Source organism: Castanea sativa, chromosome 3 (assembly GCF_040712315.1).
Source record: "Castanea sativa cultivar Marrone di Chiusa Pesio chromosome 3, ASM4071231v1".
In the NCBI taxonomy this organism is placed as follows: Eukaryota; Viridiplantae; Streptophyta; class Magnoliopsida; order Fagales; family Fagaceae; genus Castanea; species Castanea sativa.
In genome coordinates, this window is record NC_134015.1 from 40,282,361 (window position 1) to 40,298,145 (window position 15,785).

The 15,785-nt window shown below is 37.1% G+C and overlaps 1 protein-coding gene and 1 non-coding gene across 2 annotated transcripts; one reads left to right on the forward strand and one right to left on the reverse strand.

The window, feature by feature from the left end:
* Nucleotides 1-7,560: 7,560 nt before the first annotated feature.
* Nucleotides 7,561-11,805, forward strand: LOC142627254 (DNA N(6)-methyladenine demethylase ALKBH1A). The gene is made up of 7 exons (XM_075801071.1): nt 7,561-7,824; nt 7,906-8,057; nt 8,772-9,130; nt 9,835-9,973; nt 10,070-10,136; nt 10,221-10,342; nt 11,228-11,805. The coding sequence occupies exons 1-7, from the start codon at nt 7,718-7,720 to the stop codon at nt 11,365-11,367; spliced, it is 1,086 nt and encodes a 361-aa protein (XP_075657186.1). The 5' UTR covers nt 7,561-7,717; the 3' UTR covers nt 11,368-11,805.
* A 605-nt stretch (nt 11,806-12,410) lies between these two features.
* Nucleotides 12,411-12,491, reverse strand: TRNAL-AAG (transfer RNA leucine (anticodon AAG)). The gene has a single exon. It is a non-coding gene; the product is annotated as a tRNA-Leu (tRNA).
* Between the last annotated feature and the right edge of the window lie 3,294 nt (nt 12,492-15,785).

Sequence of the window (15,785 nt, forward strand, 5' to 3'; positions counted from 1 at the left end):
CCTTGGGTTATTCTTATTGAAGACTTATGTAAGTCCTCTGGTATGAATAATGACAACATTCTTGTTCATCAAATAAGGGTGGGACCTAGTTGGATGGATCCTATAGTATCTTTCCTTAAAAATGATGTCTTGCCCGAGGAGAATCTGAAGCAGATAAAGTACGTAAAAAAGCACCTCAGTTTTGGCTATCCAAGGATTAAAAGTTCTACAAACGCTCCTTTTCAAGACCATATTTGCTGTGTATACATCCTGAAGTAACGAAATTACTTTTGGAGGAGTTGCATGAAAGGATTTGTGGAAGTCACACAAGAGGAAGGTCTTTAGCTCATAGAGCTCTTACTCAGGGATATTGGTTGCCCAATATGCAGAGAGAGACCCAAGATTATGCAAAGAAGTGTGACTAATGTCAGAGATTTGCTCCCAACATCTATCAGCCAGGTGGTGCCCTTAATCCTTTGTCTAGTCATTGGCCATTTGCTTAATGGGGATTGGATATTGTAGGGTCTTTCCCAAAGGCCGTAGGGAATAGGAAGTGGTTGCTTGTGGGGACAAATTACTTCACTAAATGGGTTGAGGCTGAGTCATTGTCAAACATTAGAGATGTGGATGCAAAGAAATTTGTTTGGAAAAACATTGTCACTAGGTTCGGAATCCCTCATACTCTTATTTCAAATAATGGCTTGCAATTTGATAGTAAGGCCTTTAAGAGGTACTGTTGTGATCTAGGCATTACGAATAGATATTCCACTCTAGTTTATCTGCAAGGGAATGGGCAGGTCGAGGCAGTCAATAAAGTTATAGTCAGTGGACTCAAGAAAAGGCTGGATGATGTCAAGGGGAGATGGATGGAAGAATTGCCACATGTTTTGTGGACATATCGAACTACACCTCGAAGATCCACTAGAGCAACACCCTTCTCTATGACTTATGGGGCCGAGGCTATGATCCCTTTAGAAACTAGGTTTCTGACACTAAGAATGAGCTCTTTCATCCCAAGTAATAACGACAACTTACTGGACAAAAGACTAGACCTAGTTGAGGAACGGCGAAAGAATGCCTTGGTTCAGCTAGCTTATTATCAGCATAAACTCAAATAGGGATACGATTCCCATGTGAAGTTAAGGCCACTTGCCCCTGGAGATTTGGTGTTAAGGAAGGTCTTAGGTACTGCCAAAAACCCAGCATAAGGAAAATTGAGACCTAACTGGGAGGGTCCTTATCGTATTACTTCAGTAGCTGGCATAGGGCGTATTATCTTGCAGACTTAGATGAAAAGGTTGTATTACGTCCATGGAATGTAAATAACCTACAAAGGTATTATTATTAATGAAAGGCATGTCTGCCATCTTATTTATGTTGATATTGTGTTGCGTTGATTTTCAGTTCATTTTTCTAAGTATCAAACAGAAACTTGGTCATGCCTAGATCCTCAGACCACATTCCTTGTGAAAATCGATATTTTTATTAAATATTAAACAGAATCTTAGTTATGTCTGATCCTCGGATCATCTACTTTGGGGAAATTAACATTTCAGTTCATTTTTCTAAGTATCAAACAGAAATTTGGTCATTTTTGGATCCTTGGACCACATACCTTGTGGAAATTGATATTTTTATTAGTGTTAAATAGAACCTTAGTTACGTCTGGTTCTCAAACCATCTACTTTGGGGAAATTAACATTTCAGTTCATTGTTCTAAGTATCAAACAGAAACTTGGTCATGCTTGAATCCTCAGACCACATACCTTGTGGAAATTGATATTTTTATTAAGTGTTAAACGGAACCTTAGTTACGTCTGGCCCTCGGACCATCTACTTTGGGGAAATTAACATTTCAGTTCATTTTTCTAAGTATCAAACAGAAACTTGGTCATGCCTGGATCCTCGGACCATATACCTTGTGAAAATTGATATTTTTATTAAGTGCAAAACAGAACCTTAATTACGTCTGGTCCTCGGACCATCTACTTTGGGAAAATTAACATTTCAGTTCATTTTTAAGCATCAAACAGAGCTATTGCCATGTTTTAGCTCTCGGACCACATACCTTGGTGAGATTGATGATTTACTTTTGTGCCTAAGTTTCACGTAAGATCTAGCCTCAGACCATATTTCTCTTGTTTTGGGTTCAGGTACATTCTTATGTACTTAACTGTTTGTTGTTGCACCTTAAATAGTATAATCCCAACATATAGGTTATCTACTGAAATCATAGGTCCATGAAATGAAATTGCTTCCATGAAAGATTACTGTTATTACCTAATGCATTGTTGAGACCTACCTAGTTCATTTACATACCAAGTCATTAATGTTATGTATACAAATTGTGTTAAGATGAAGAGTTAAACATTCCCAGTAAATAAAAGCTGTAAAGAACTAAAGATCAAAATCTCAAACTTGTCGTTATAATTGTACGTGATTACATTGGAAATAAAAAAACACAGGACATAATAACGATAATAAGTTTATGATAAAGAAGAGCTATCTGGAAGTTAGGCAAAAAGTTGAGAGAGAGTCCTAGGCAGTTCATGTCTTGGTTTTTAATGGGGGGTCCTCTTTGGACTTTGTCTCAACTTCCTTTGTTTTATCCTCCACCCCTTTTGACTCAGTTTCTTTGGATTTAAGAGCCACTTCCTTGATGATTAGGGGAGCATTGGCCGATTTGGTCTCGGGTAGGGTCATGATTTGCTTTCCTTTGTCTTTCGCCCCAAGTGAAGGATCACCCTGGTCAGCCTTCTTGTTCAGACCCTTTTCGGTCTTCTCATCCTGGACCATAGCCTGGTCAGAGCCTGTAGACGCTTTAGCGAGTGAAAGAAAGCCCTGGATAGTTGAAGGTTGGGTAGGAGGTGCTGACTCGGGGGCAGTTGGAGAAGGAGGTATGGCTTCAATCACATGGATGTCTAGGGGAATCCACATGTTTTTAGCCTTTATCCACTCTGAGGTAGCAGGGACTCCTGCAACATTAAGGGCTTTTGCCCACACCTGCTGGCAATACTCCCTACACACCTCAGCCAGTTCTTCGACCAGTTGAGCCTCAGTCTCTTCAACCCCCTTATTGAAGGAAGCCAGTGAAGCAGCATCCATAGCCTCCTTGATAGTGCGGGCCGCCCCTTGGGCCTAAGCTAACTCACCCTTCAAGCGCAGAATATCTTTTTGGGCAATGGCTAGCTCTTGTCCTTTGTCAAGAAGCTGCTTGTGCAGCATCTCTGCCTGCGTCTCGGCTGTCTTTAGTCCAGCCTCGGCGCTTCTTCTCTTCTGTCCCTCTTCCATCAGTTTGTCAGTAAGCTCTTTTCTCTCCTGCTCGGCCAAGCTCAGAGCTTTTTCAATTTCGACCCTGATGCTGGCCTCAACCTTAGCATTGTTCCGAGCGTCTTCAATCCACTTCTCCACTACAAAAACTTCTTGAATGGCCTACGTAAGGATAACAGACAGGTGCATTATGACAAGTGTAACATAAAGGTGTGTGTATGCTTAAAGGGGTAAACAGAAAGTAAATAGTAGTGTTAGAGTAATAAAATGGTACATACCAAAGCCAAGTCCCTTTTCAGAGACAGGAAGAGATTTGGTTGCCTCATCCCCATCAAGGCTTCCAAGTCCTTGGGTAGCAAGATGGGCTGTTCCAGGGCCTTAGCTAGATAGTGGGCATGCCCTTTTTGAAATTCTCTTATAGAAGAGTGGCGGGGAATGGGAGCCCCATCCAACTCCATCGAAGGTGACCAGTGGGTTTGAGCTTAGTGCACCTCAGCCAGTTCATGGCTATCCCTGCTTTCCACAGAGGAGGCTCTAATTTGGCCCTTTCCCGCCTTTTGTTGCTTTTGCTTCTTCTTTTGGGCCAACTCCTCTTCTTCAACCTCTTCCACTCTTTTCTTCTTGTTAAGGTTGGGAGCCAGAATAAAGGAGCTTGGAGGAGGGGGAGGGGGTGGGAGATTAGCAGGAGGTTGAGATCCCGAAGAGCCTTTCACGTTGGCTTGCTTACCCCTTTTGGCGAGAATGTCCTTTAAGCTATTCCCTAGTTGTAGAGACATTTCTTCTTCCTCCTCGTCACTGCTATCAACATGCGCAACTATGAAACCCTTGATACCAGAGCCCTCGGTTAATTCGTTTTCTTCGTCGGAGAGGTTGGCAACGTAGCCCTTTGAAGGTTTCTCTGCTTCCTCGAGTTGGAACTGATCTATTTCCTCTTCAAGGGATAGGCGAGGAGATGTGGGCTCTTCTCAGATGGCTGTTGCCTCAGGTTGAATCGAAGGAGGGACTGCTTTTATTGGGCGTACGTATAGGATGACAGAAGGGTCGTCCGGCAAGTCGTGTGGAGCAAGGAACTCCAGTTTTGAGACGTCTATCCTTCTACATCTCTGGTCACCCACGATGATCGCGTTGCCAATATCTTGGAAGATAGTCGATAGTGGTTCATATCCCATGATGAGATGGGCTGCCCTCACCTGCAAGTCTTCACTCACGAATACCTTGGATCGTAGAACTCTATTGAGGTCCGCAATGCTGGATAGGCTTAAAAGGGGTGATACGTACTGTTTATCTGAAAAAATGTCCGAGGAACTAAATATGGTTATATCAGCAATAAACGTCAAATAAAGAGGAAACTAAGATACAATATAGATCTAAATGATAAAGTTAGGAGAACTAAACCCCAGGCCAGGGGAACTAAACCCTAGGCTAGGGGACCTAAATCTTATGGAATCACACCTGGTTTTCCCTCTTCGACTGGACAATGAGGATCGTTGTACCACTTCCCAGAGACGATTAAGTAGTCTTCCTTTATGCCTTTATTAGATTTGGGAAGACATGATATGAGCCTAACAATGCTAGACCTAGACTTAAGGTAATACCCTACGCCTTTAAGTCTATGGCATTCATACATATGGGCAACGTCGTGCCATGTGAGTCTCAAACCCATTTGCTCATTGAGAGCGTTGACACAACCTAATATTTTAAACATGTTAGGTGTACATTGGTCTGGGCATAATCTATGATTATGCAAATATTCACTGGTTATGTTTCTCATGGGAAGTGTCATTCCACTCTCCAAAAATGTGATTATGGGAATGACAACTTTCCCTTCTTTCCTATCGTCAGCTATGGCTTCTGAGGGGCAATATCTCAAACTCACTTCCTGAGGGATGCGATATTTGGCTCGAAAACCCTCCATATCGGTGTCGGTATCTACTAGACATTTGAATCTACCCATTTGGTTAGAGTAAAAATGAAGATTTAGAAAGGGAATGGGTACAATTAGTGGCCGAGGACTACAGCTGAGGAGAAACAGAATTTAAAGGAGTGAAAACTTACGGGAAAAATTAGTAGACTATTCTTCGCGAGCTTTTTGAGAGGAGAGAAAATGAGGGAGTCTTAGGATTCGATTGATTTCTGGAGTAATGAGTTGAGTCGCGACTTCCTAGGCGTTTTGATATATGGGAGGCGGCATTGAATGGAAGTTATCCCGCTCAAATTTTGAGGGAAAACCCGGACCGTTGGATATGCATCTCATCGTTGGACGTGGAGGACAGGGCGTTACTTGGAGCAATTAATAAGGACGTTATGGATTTCGAGGCATCAGGAGCAGTTTCAAAAGAAGCGAAATGACATTCTCACGTATAACGGTTTGAGAAGCGTGCGAAGGCTGTGATGTTGAGTCAAAACTTCACTTTTCTCCTCGGATGGGAGAAAAATGAATTTTCGAAGGGCTATTGTGAAGGTGAAAAGGTCAGGATATGTTCTTGGCCTTGGGCCTGATCCGAGGAGATTAATTTGTCCGAGGAAGGTTTAAGAGTAGTAACGATACTATACTTAAAGGCCCATAAGCAAATTGTTGGGAAGGAGGTTGGTGGAAATAGTCCGAGGAAGGGCATTTCCACGGCTATATGAAGTGAAGACTATACTATACGCCGTGACATTTATAAGGACATTCTAGGAGGTTTGGTGGATGAAGATGTTTTCCATAAGGACACAGAGAGAAAGAGTGAATGGGAAATATCTTAGAGAAAGCTGCTATCACCGCATTAAAGACTCTGCACCTAGCTTTCTGGCCGCATTAATGAAGAAATGACCTCTGAACAGTAGTGATCAACTGAACAGTAGTGATCAACCTTACAGTCATTGTTTGAAGACTTCAAGAGGGTGGTGGATGGGACAAGTATCTAGATTGGTGATCTGAGCCATATGTGGAAGAAGGAGGATGAAATAAAAGGAAAGAAATGACATTCAAGGAAGGGGATCAGAGAAGAAAGAGAAAAATACTGTACACACCACCTTTAATTGTAATCCAATTTTAAGACAAGGAAAAGCAATACAAGTGATCCTCGGCTTACGTCTGAGGAGAGTTTCTATTACATAATCAGTTCGTCGCATGTAGATTGTGGATCTAGCCCATCATTTTTGTTATCCAACATCCATAAAACCTAGATTTCAAGATCACACTCTACAAATTTCATTGTATAGGGCTTTTTGAGCCTACACCCTTCATACTGTTGGGTTCGGGTGTGAATTGTGACCTTATAGGTACTTTTAAAGAAATTGTTAACAAACTATTTTAGGAAAGTTTTGACACTACTTTTATGAAAAATAGAAAAAGTTATCAAAAAAAAAAATATTTTTTTTCTATTCTTATTAAATTTTTTCTAAAATAGTTCACTAATAAATACTTTTAGGACATCTATTAATATTTTCCTTATATATATATATATATATATATATATATATATATATTTATTTTGTTGTGAAAAAGATGTAGGCAACTCTTTTTTTTTTTTTGTATTATTATATTTTTTTTAAAGATATAATTCTATATAAAATCCAAGAGACATGTAAGATTGAGGTTGGAGGGTAGACAATCAAAATCATGGCTTAATGGTCAAGGTAGTCTACTTATTCTTCTTTACTTAATATGTTATGTTTTTTTTAAAATATTTTTTAGTTTAGTTTATTTTTTTAAGTAATCTAACTTTACTATTATTATAAATGCAACAAGAACATGTGCACTTAAGAAGACCGATAACTTGCTACTTTGCTGACTTACTTGTTTTGTTTGTTTTAAGATCTATCGCTTTTTGAAGATGTAAACTTGTAATTATATGCATTTTGACAGTGAACTATTAATATTGAAAACTTTTTCCATCATAAATTTATGACTATAAATAATTTTTGCCATGCTCAAAACTGTCAAAATTGGAAGGATATTAACAAGTGGCATTAAGTGCAATTCATTTGCTTAATTGATTTTATTCATTTTCGCTAAACAGGTTGTCATTGATTTGTTTTTGTAATTGAAAAAAAAAAAAAAAACTTGTTTGAAAAATATGGGTCAACCTGACTTGATCCGACCCGACCATTTTGCCATGTCTTGTGGGCCGAAAGGTCCGAAACTATCTTTTAATAAGTGAGACCTAATATGTGAGAATTTAAATAAAAGGTAAAGTGGAGGAGACAAGAATTGAAATAAGAATCTCTTGCTAAAAACACGTGTGAGTGTTTTAATAATTTAAAGAGTTTTTTTTTTTAAGCTAATAATTTAAAGAGTTAAATGTAAGCCGGTGATAGCCTAGGAAGAAAACGTGTAACTCGCTTAAAATAAAAATGAACCGTTCCGTCTTGATGAAATTGAAACCCTAGTCAAACCCTCCGAATTCAATTTTCCGTTGGAGTTGTATACGCCCACCATCTTCTTGCTCGCCAAATATCGATTGAACTCATTGGCGTGGGTCAAATGTATGGATCGGAGAAAGTCCCCGACGACTCCGAGCGAACCGCTTTCAGAAAAGCCGAGAAGAAGTACAAGCTATACTACGATGACACTTCCAAATCCTCCAAAAAGTACTCAATTCTCTCTCTCTCTTCCATCAATTTGCTTTGCAAACATGTCTTATTTTAAGCTTTGCGACCACTTTCTCTCAGGAAAAAACAACCAAAACCAGTGGATTTATCTGAGGTCCTCGATTTCAAATCCATTCTAGAATCTTACAATCAGAGCGGTGACCTTCCGCCTGGAATTCTCTCTCTTCAATGCGATTTCAATTTTCCAGTTTTCTCCTTGGAAAACCGCCCTGGTATAATAAGTTCCTTCATTCCGAGCTATAAAATTATTTATTATTATTTTAGTATACAAATTGCAAAATTTTTCATGTTTTTGGTGGCGACGGAATTGAATGACTAGTAAATCAATCAGCTATAAATCAAATGTCTTCATACTTCACAATCAGTTCAATAAGAGCTTTGGCTACATTACTAATTTCCTATTGTTTGCAATTATAAGAATTTCTTTGTTATTCTTTTTCAGTAAGACATATATATATATACACACACACACCACTGCATAGCATTTCATGGAAAGAGTATTTTGGCGAATACACTTATGGGTTACATTATCAAGATGATTGGAGGTCAATTACCAACTCGTTATAAAAATGTTTAAATTTCAAGATGTTTAAATGAGCTTGTGGATTAGATGATAAATAACGTCCAATTAGCACGAAATTTGCGAGCATATTAAGAACAACGAAATTCTGTAATCTTATGGTTGGATTTTCAAAATATTAATTCTATAAAAAGTTATGGACTGGTGTTACATGCAAAGACTTACACCAAGTGTTACTTGATCCTAATCCTATATGTGTGTGTGTGTGTGGCTGTTTTGAAGTAAAATAGTTTTCTATCTATTGGGTTTTAAGAGAGGTTTTAATGGCTGGAATCTTATTTTAATGGCAAAATGTCCATCCCATGTTGTAGTACATAAAAATTATACTTTGCCGTTTGCAATGCAGGGTTTTATTTTATTCCTGGAGCATTGAGCATAGAAGAACAATGCCAATGGATAAGGGAGAGCTTAACCACCTTCCCTCAACCTCCAAACAGAACGAATCACAATGCATTTTATGGTCCTATAAATGACTTATTCATTGCTGCAAAAGAAAAGAAAGTATTGGTTGAAGAAGGGAATGGTCCCACTAGTTTGGACTCCAAATGTAATCCTTCTGACAGCAATGGAGATGTCCATGGATGGGAATTCTATGAAGGACATACAGTGTCTTCAAGAGGAAATACATGCAAATCAATTTTGGCCTCTGTTCTTTTGCGGAAGTTGCGTTGGAGCACCCTTGGCTTGCAATTTGACTGGTCGAAGGTACATGCTGACCTATTTTTCATATTATTTTTCCATTTTCGTGTTTTACCCACCTATGTTTTTACTTGTTTGTTCTATGGTCAATTTTCTTTTGCATTGTTTTAAGTAATTATCATTGCAATGTCCATAATGCTTTATACTACGTTATTTGGTATAGTAGATTATAGATCAATATAATTTCTGTAGAATAATTATACTTGATGCATAAATGTAGGTGCTCGAGTTAGACAGTACTTAAATCAAAAGTTTAATTGTATGGTGCATTTGCATAGAATGTCTGTTAATTTGTTATAACATTAAGCTGAAATAAACTCTATAAGAAAATATGCACCTCATTCTATGCATGTTTCATGATTATATGCAGTTGTCACAATGAGATGGCATCTAGCTCAGGTGGTGAAGCTTCAATGTTGTATCTGCTGATCTGAGTTTAATGGCTCCATCTAGACTTATAATTTAGTAAAACTGTAATAAACATTTTATTTGAATATAGAGAGACAATATTAACCTCATAAGTCCTAAGCACATAGAATATGGATTTTGTCAAAGTCATATCCTGTTTGAGTAATCAAAATTCATTTGCTTACAGCTAAATCTTTTTAATGGAATGATGGCTTGGACCATGTGCAGGCAAACTATTGAACAAAATAAGGACCATGGTTATTTTCATTGAATTTATAAACCTATTTATGTTCATTATGTAGAGGAACTATAATATATCTCTCCCACATAACAAGATTCCTGATGCTCTGTGTCAACTGGCTAAAAGAATGGCAGCACCAGCAATGCCTAAGGGGGAACAATTCCAGCCAGAAGCTGCAATAGTGAACTACTTTGGGATAGGTACTCTTTAAGTCTGAAGAAAAAAATTTATATCTTGATTTGAGAAAGTTTAAATTGTTTTTTTTCATTATAGTAATCCTTTTTTTTCCCATGCAGGTGATACACTTGGGGGCCACCTTGATGACATGGAAGCAGATTGGAGTAAACCTATAGTAAGCATGAGGTATCTTTCTATGCCTCTCTCTTATTAAAAAAAAAAAGAGCCAAGACCATGTTAGGTCCTAATTCATCTTTTACATTTCCTCAGTTTGGGCTGCAAAGCTATTTTTCTTTTGGGAGGAAAGTCTAGAGAGGATCCTCCATTGGCAATGTTTCTTCGGAGTGGTGATATTGTTCTAATGGCTGGAGATGCAAGAGAATGCTTTCACGGTAAGGGTAAACTTTCAGCTAGTAGACTATTTGTTTGGAGTACATGTGGATGATACTTGTTTCTCTTATCCATTTTGAAGTTCGTCAAATCTTTTCTCATATAACTTCAATAGAAAGCATATTTTCAGGGACTTATCCACAAAAAAAAAAAAAAAAACCTGCATATTTTAGTGGATGGTAAATCAGAGTTTAGGAAACAATTTAGGATTTGATAATTGCAAAAAACTTATGCTTCTGTGTTCTACTTGTACAACCTATGCTGCTTTCATGTTCGAAAGCAATGATTTCATCATTTATAAATTCACAACTGATCTACAGAGTATCCTTTTAAGAAAATCAAATTTCCTAAGGAAATCTCAGGGATGTAGAGGGCTGAAAAAAGCTGCTCATGAGTGACAAGAACTTTTTTATCTCAGTAATTTGCAGCCAAGTCTAACAATTACAGTTATTATGAGTTCTAGTTATCTCAACTAGTAAAGTTTATTATCGTTGAATAAAAGATCTAGGGTTTAAACCTTGCCTACATCAAATTCCTATTAGTGTCTTGGCCTAATGATAAAGAGCAATTATCATGGAACGAATACCATTGGTTGAAATTTTATCTTATATATATATAAAGAGTAAAACAATACGGTTAATTTTTTGGGAAAAACTCCATTGTGTGGCATACTCATGCCACATTTACTGCTCTTCTAAAAACTCACTTTTATAATTCTTTATATTAGTAAGTTGTTTATATAGGATTGTTAGTTGTGCTATATCTCATTGGTGCATTGAGAATCTTGTTTCAAAATGTATGTTAATCTAGCTGCTCTATGATTATTAACTCCCCGCAATTTTCTTCTAAAAGGCCTCATTGGACATCTACCTTTTCTCTTGTCACAGGTGTGCCCCGGATCTTCACAGATAAAGAACATGCTGAAATCACCCCCATAGAGTTGCAATTCTCACATGGAGATGATCTTTGTTTCTTAGAATATATCCGAACTTCAAGAATCAACATAAATATCAGACAAGTCTTTTGAGTTTGTTTTTTCTCTTTCTTTCACCAAATTTTTGTCCCTAGAATATAGAATTTTGAGAGGTGACAAGTGATACTTGAGGACAAGATGTAGGGAAGTTGTGAAGTTTATGCACCTGATTTTGTACTGAAGATACCAGAACTAACAAATGAAAACAATGGAGTAGAAGCGGTCAGGAAGACATAATGGCTGCCAAAGCCCGCCTGAGTTTCTGAACCTAAAACAGAGCTAAAATGGAATTAGCCAATTAGGACTTGTTGAGTTTATTGGAGTTGGAGATGTTCTCATGTTAAATTTCGCCGTAGGCTGTATCATTTAATAAGTTTATCGTGACTCATTTTTGCACTCATCCTAATCATTTTATGTATCAATTTTTTGGGTTTGGATAATTATATTAATCAAACCAACTTTAATAAGTGCATAGCATTATTTCTGTAGCAACTTACATCTAAACTTGGTTAACTGTAATTAGTGAGTCAAGGGTCAAATCTCATGCTTTTCTTATAATCCCTTTCTAAGAATGTGGCAGTGCTTGTGTAAAGCCCAGTTGGCACACTATACCCAACTGTATCTTGGGTCACAATTTTGAGCCTGAGGAGTTGCTTCGGCATTAGCATATTGATGAGTGGGCGCAAAACCAAAAAATAGAAAAGGGAGTTGATCTGGACTTGTTTTGATTAGTCCTTGTAACTTGTAAGTTCTCCAATGTTCATGGTTTCTCTTCCAGCTGTTAAAGAAAGAGATCTCTTTCCTTTGAAAATCAACTGTTTTTAATGTTTCTTTGAAGTACCCCTTGGGTAAAATAAACAAGATTGCATGTGGTTACCTACTTCCTCAAGAATAATTATCTGTGAAAGTAAAACAGGTCATACATTTTTACTTTCCCGTAAGATTGAAGTTCTGTTCAACAGAATACACAGTAATTTTACCGAGAGGAAAAAAAGCAGTTTGGAAAATCAGAGTAGGATTCAAATAATGGCGAAGAAATTAGCTCTTCTTAAGGCTTCTTATATATGTGGCATTTTTCACTTTGATGGCAAAAGTATTGTGAAGAGTGGGATTTGAACCCACGCCCTTTCGGACCAGAACCTTAATCTGGCGCCTTAGACCAACTCGGCCACCTCCACGAATGCGTTCAAACCGCTCTGGTATATTTTAAAACGATAATGTATATTTACTTTTCAAATAATGTCTATTTACTTTTTAGCGACTACGATCTCTTTAGCGAGAACTATACTATACTGTTCAAATAATGGGAGAAAAAGAAAAATCAAATCAAAACTTGGTTCGTCATAATAATCTCTTAGCACTTAGCAGATGTATTAAGAGAATGAACTAGGTTGTATATAGATTTCATTCTATGGTGAACCTTGTCAAAGAAATATGCGATTGGGAAAGGAGAAATTGATTTTTAATTTAATTATTATTGTTGAAGTTTAGTTATAATTTAATAATTTTTTTCTTTGAAAAAAACTTATTGATATCCATTATGTAAGAAATTGTCAAGTGAGCATTCGTTAATACGGGTGGACAATGAGATTCGTGTGGTCTAGAACAAACATGTAATAAGATAGAAAACAAGTATGGAGAACACCGATGGTGTTCGCTAAAAACTCTTTGATGACTAAGAGTGAGTTTGGTTCAGCTTTTTGAAACTGAGTTTTTTGAAAAAGTGGAGTTTTCAAAAAGTGCAATATGAAAAAGTGTTTTTTCAAAAGGATGAGTGTTTAGTAAAAGCTGTTAAAAAGTGCTTTTTGAAAAAGTTGAGTGTTTGGCTAGCACTTATAAAAGTGGCAGTTTGACGGGTAAATTACTAAAAATGACAATATCTATATAAAAAGAATTTTTTGTTTTAATTACCTCTTTTAATGCAAGTTATGGACATAATATTTTCACAAAAATTTCACAATAAAGTCTATATAACAAGTTGTTAATGGTAGGAAAAAAAAATGCCACTAGTAGGTCTAGATGAGAACTAATAACAACTTACTATGTAAACTTTATTATGAAATTGTTATAAAAATATTTTATCAATAGTACTTTTTTTTCTAAAGAAAAATAGCACTAACTTAAAAAGTTTAGAAATATAATAAAATGTTACAATATTTTCACAATACTAATTTAAAATTAATCTTTGTAAAATAAAATTTTATTAACACTTATCTTTTAAATGAGTTGTTCTAGTACCCACAATTTTTTCTCCACCACATACCCCATAACATCATAGTTATGAAAAATAAGTTGTAATTACATCCATGTAAAATCACAGTTATTTTTTATTTTATTTTTTTGATGGATACATCACAGTTATCAATTGACATGTTCTCCACCACATACGTTTTTTTTTTCCTCTTGGTTTTTTCTCCACCACACACCTACCCCACTCCCATCTCTATCTACCCTTTTTTTTTCTTTTTCTAGTGCATTTCGGATCCCCCTTTCCCTTTCTCTGGCTCTCTCTTTCTTTCTCTAGCTCTCTCTTTCTTTTACGTTTTCTATTTCTACTTGAACACTCTCTAGCAATGATAAGAAACAGAGAAATTAAGAACAAGCGATTGCATGCTCCACCGTTGAATGATTTGATTAATTTTAAGATTGTGTTTTTGAGTTTGTATTTTGATTATGCTTGAGTTTAGAGATGTTAAAGAGAAATGATTGTTGTGAATGTAGCTGTTGTGAATGTTTGATTGAGACTGAATTTAGAGATGTTTGAGAGAAAAGATCAAGAATGTTCTGTTGTTACCATTGTGATTTTTGAGTAAAAAAAAAACTATGAGCAATTTAGGAAAAAAAAACCCACCAACGGTAATCTTTTTGTTTTGAGAAAACGTGTTTGTGCGCGTTTTGCAATTGCAGCTTTTAGCTCCTTTTTGCAAATGCGGGTTTTCTTCACAAATCCAAAACACAACTTTTAACAAAAAGTTGCTTTTTGAACCTATCCAAACGGGCTTTTTGGGCTGGCGGTTTCAAAACGCGCATTTTGGGCTGGGAAAGTGGAAACAAACAGGCACTAAGTCAGATCAAGCTCAATGGAATCACTTGAATGAGAGAGTAATTTAGAAGTTCAAAGCATGGAAATTGTGTACCTCTTTGGTTCTGCTGTCCCTAGGCTTTTATAGCTATCTTCACTTCAGTGGTTAACTGATAATCGTCTTTACTTTTGAGTAACATAAGGCATTTAAGAATAAGAGCGTTGATTCTACAACGGCTATCTTCGTGTGTTTTGGATTCGTCCATTAAGATGGACGAAACGAATAAAATATGAGTTCATCAAATATTGTTTTGAAAATTTGAATGTTTACATACCTATGGGTTTTAATTAACTCAATTGATATAGTTTTGTGTCATTGAATAAAGGACTTGACTTATGATAGGTCCTTGGAAAGGAAGGTAATGTCTAAGGAAGGGTTTCTCTGCTCTAAGGGTTTTAGGGTTTCCTACCTTGTTTGCCTTAGACTGTAGAATTAAGGGTGAGTATTGTTTGGATCCTTGGAGTAACTAGTTTACTTCCAAGGCTTGTAGGGCTTTGTTTCTTAGGGTTTTGGGAAATAGTGAGCACTTTGTGTGTATGCTCTGATAGTTTTTCCTATGGAGGACATCACAAATAGTTGGAACAAGCTATCCCTTTCAGATAGAGAAGGAGGTGAGTTCAAATTCCAGGCACAACATAAGTCCCAGGAGTTCTCGATTGTGGTGAAGTTCTTCATGCCTAGAACTCTGAATGTGGAAGCAGTAGCTCGCACTTTCAATCCTATTTGGCGATCTAAGAATGGTTTTCAGATCCAAAACCTTAGTGATCATAAGCTATTGTTTATCTTTGATAATAAAACCGATGTTGATAGGGTTTTACACAATGAACCTTGGAGCTTTGATAAGCATGTTATTGTACTCCAGTTTTATAATAAAACCCTTCCCTTGCGTGACTTGGCCTTTAAAGAATCGGTTTTTTGGGTCCAAGTGCATGACATCTCGATTAACTACATGAACCAAGCTACAACAGAAGAGCTATGTTCTATGATTGGTGAGGTGATTAGCATGCCAAGGGGACCTGCCTTGGGAGGACAAGGGTTTATGAGGGTACGGGTAAGAGTGGATGTTACTCAACCTCTTTGTCGTGGTAGGGTAGTGACCCTAGATCATGGTGAACAGTCGTGAGTGGCCTTTAAATATGAGAGGCTACCTAACTTGTGCTACTGGTGCGGCTGCTTAGATCACGCCGACAAGGACTGCGAAGCCTGGATTCAAACTAATGGTACTCTCAAAACGAAGGATAGGAGGTATGATTCTAGTATTAGAGCCTTTCCTTTCTATTCTTTGAACAAAAACATTGTCTATGTGCCTGGTTATTTTGAATCACAGAAACAGAAAATTAAAGAGAAGGCTGTTTTCTCAAAGAAGTCCAATCGGAGACAAAAGATGAA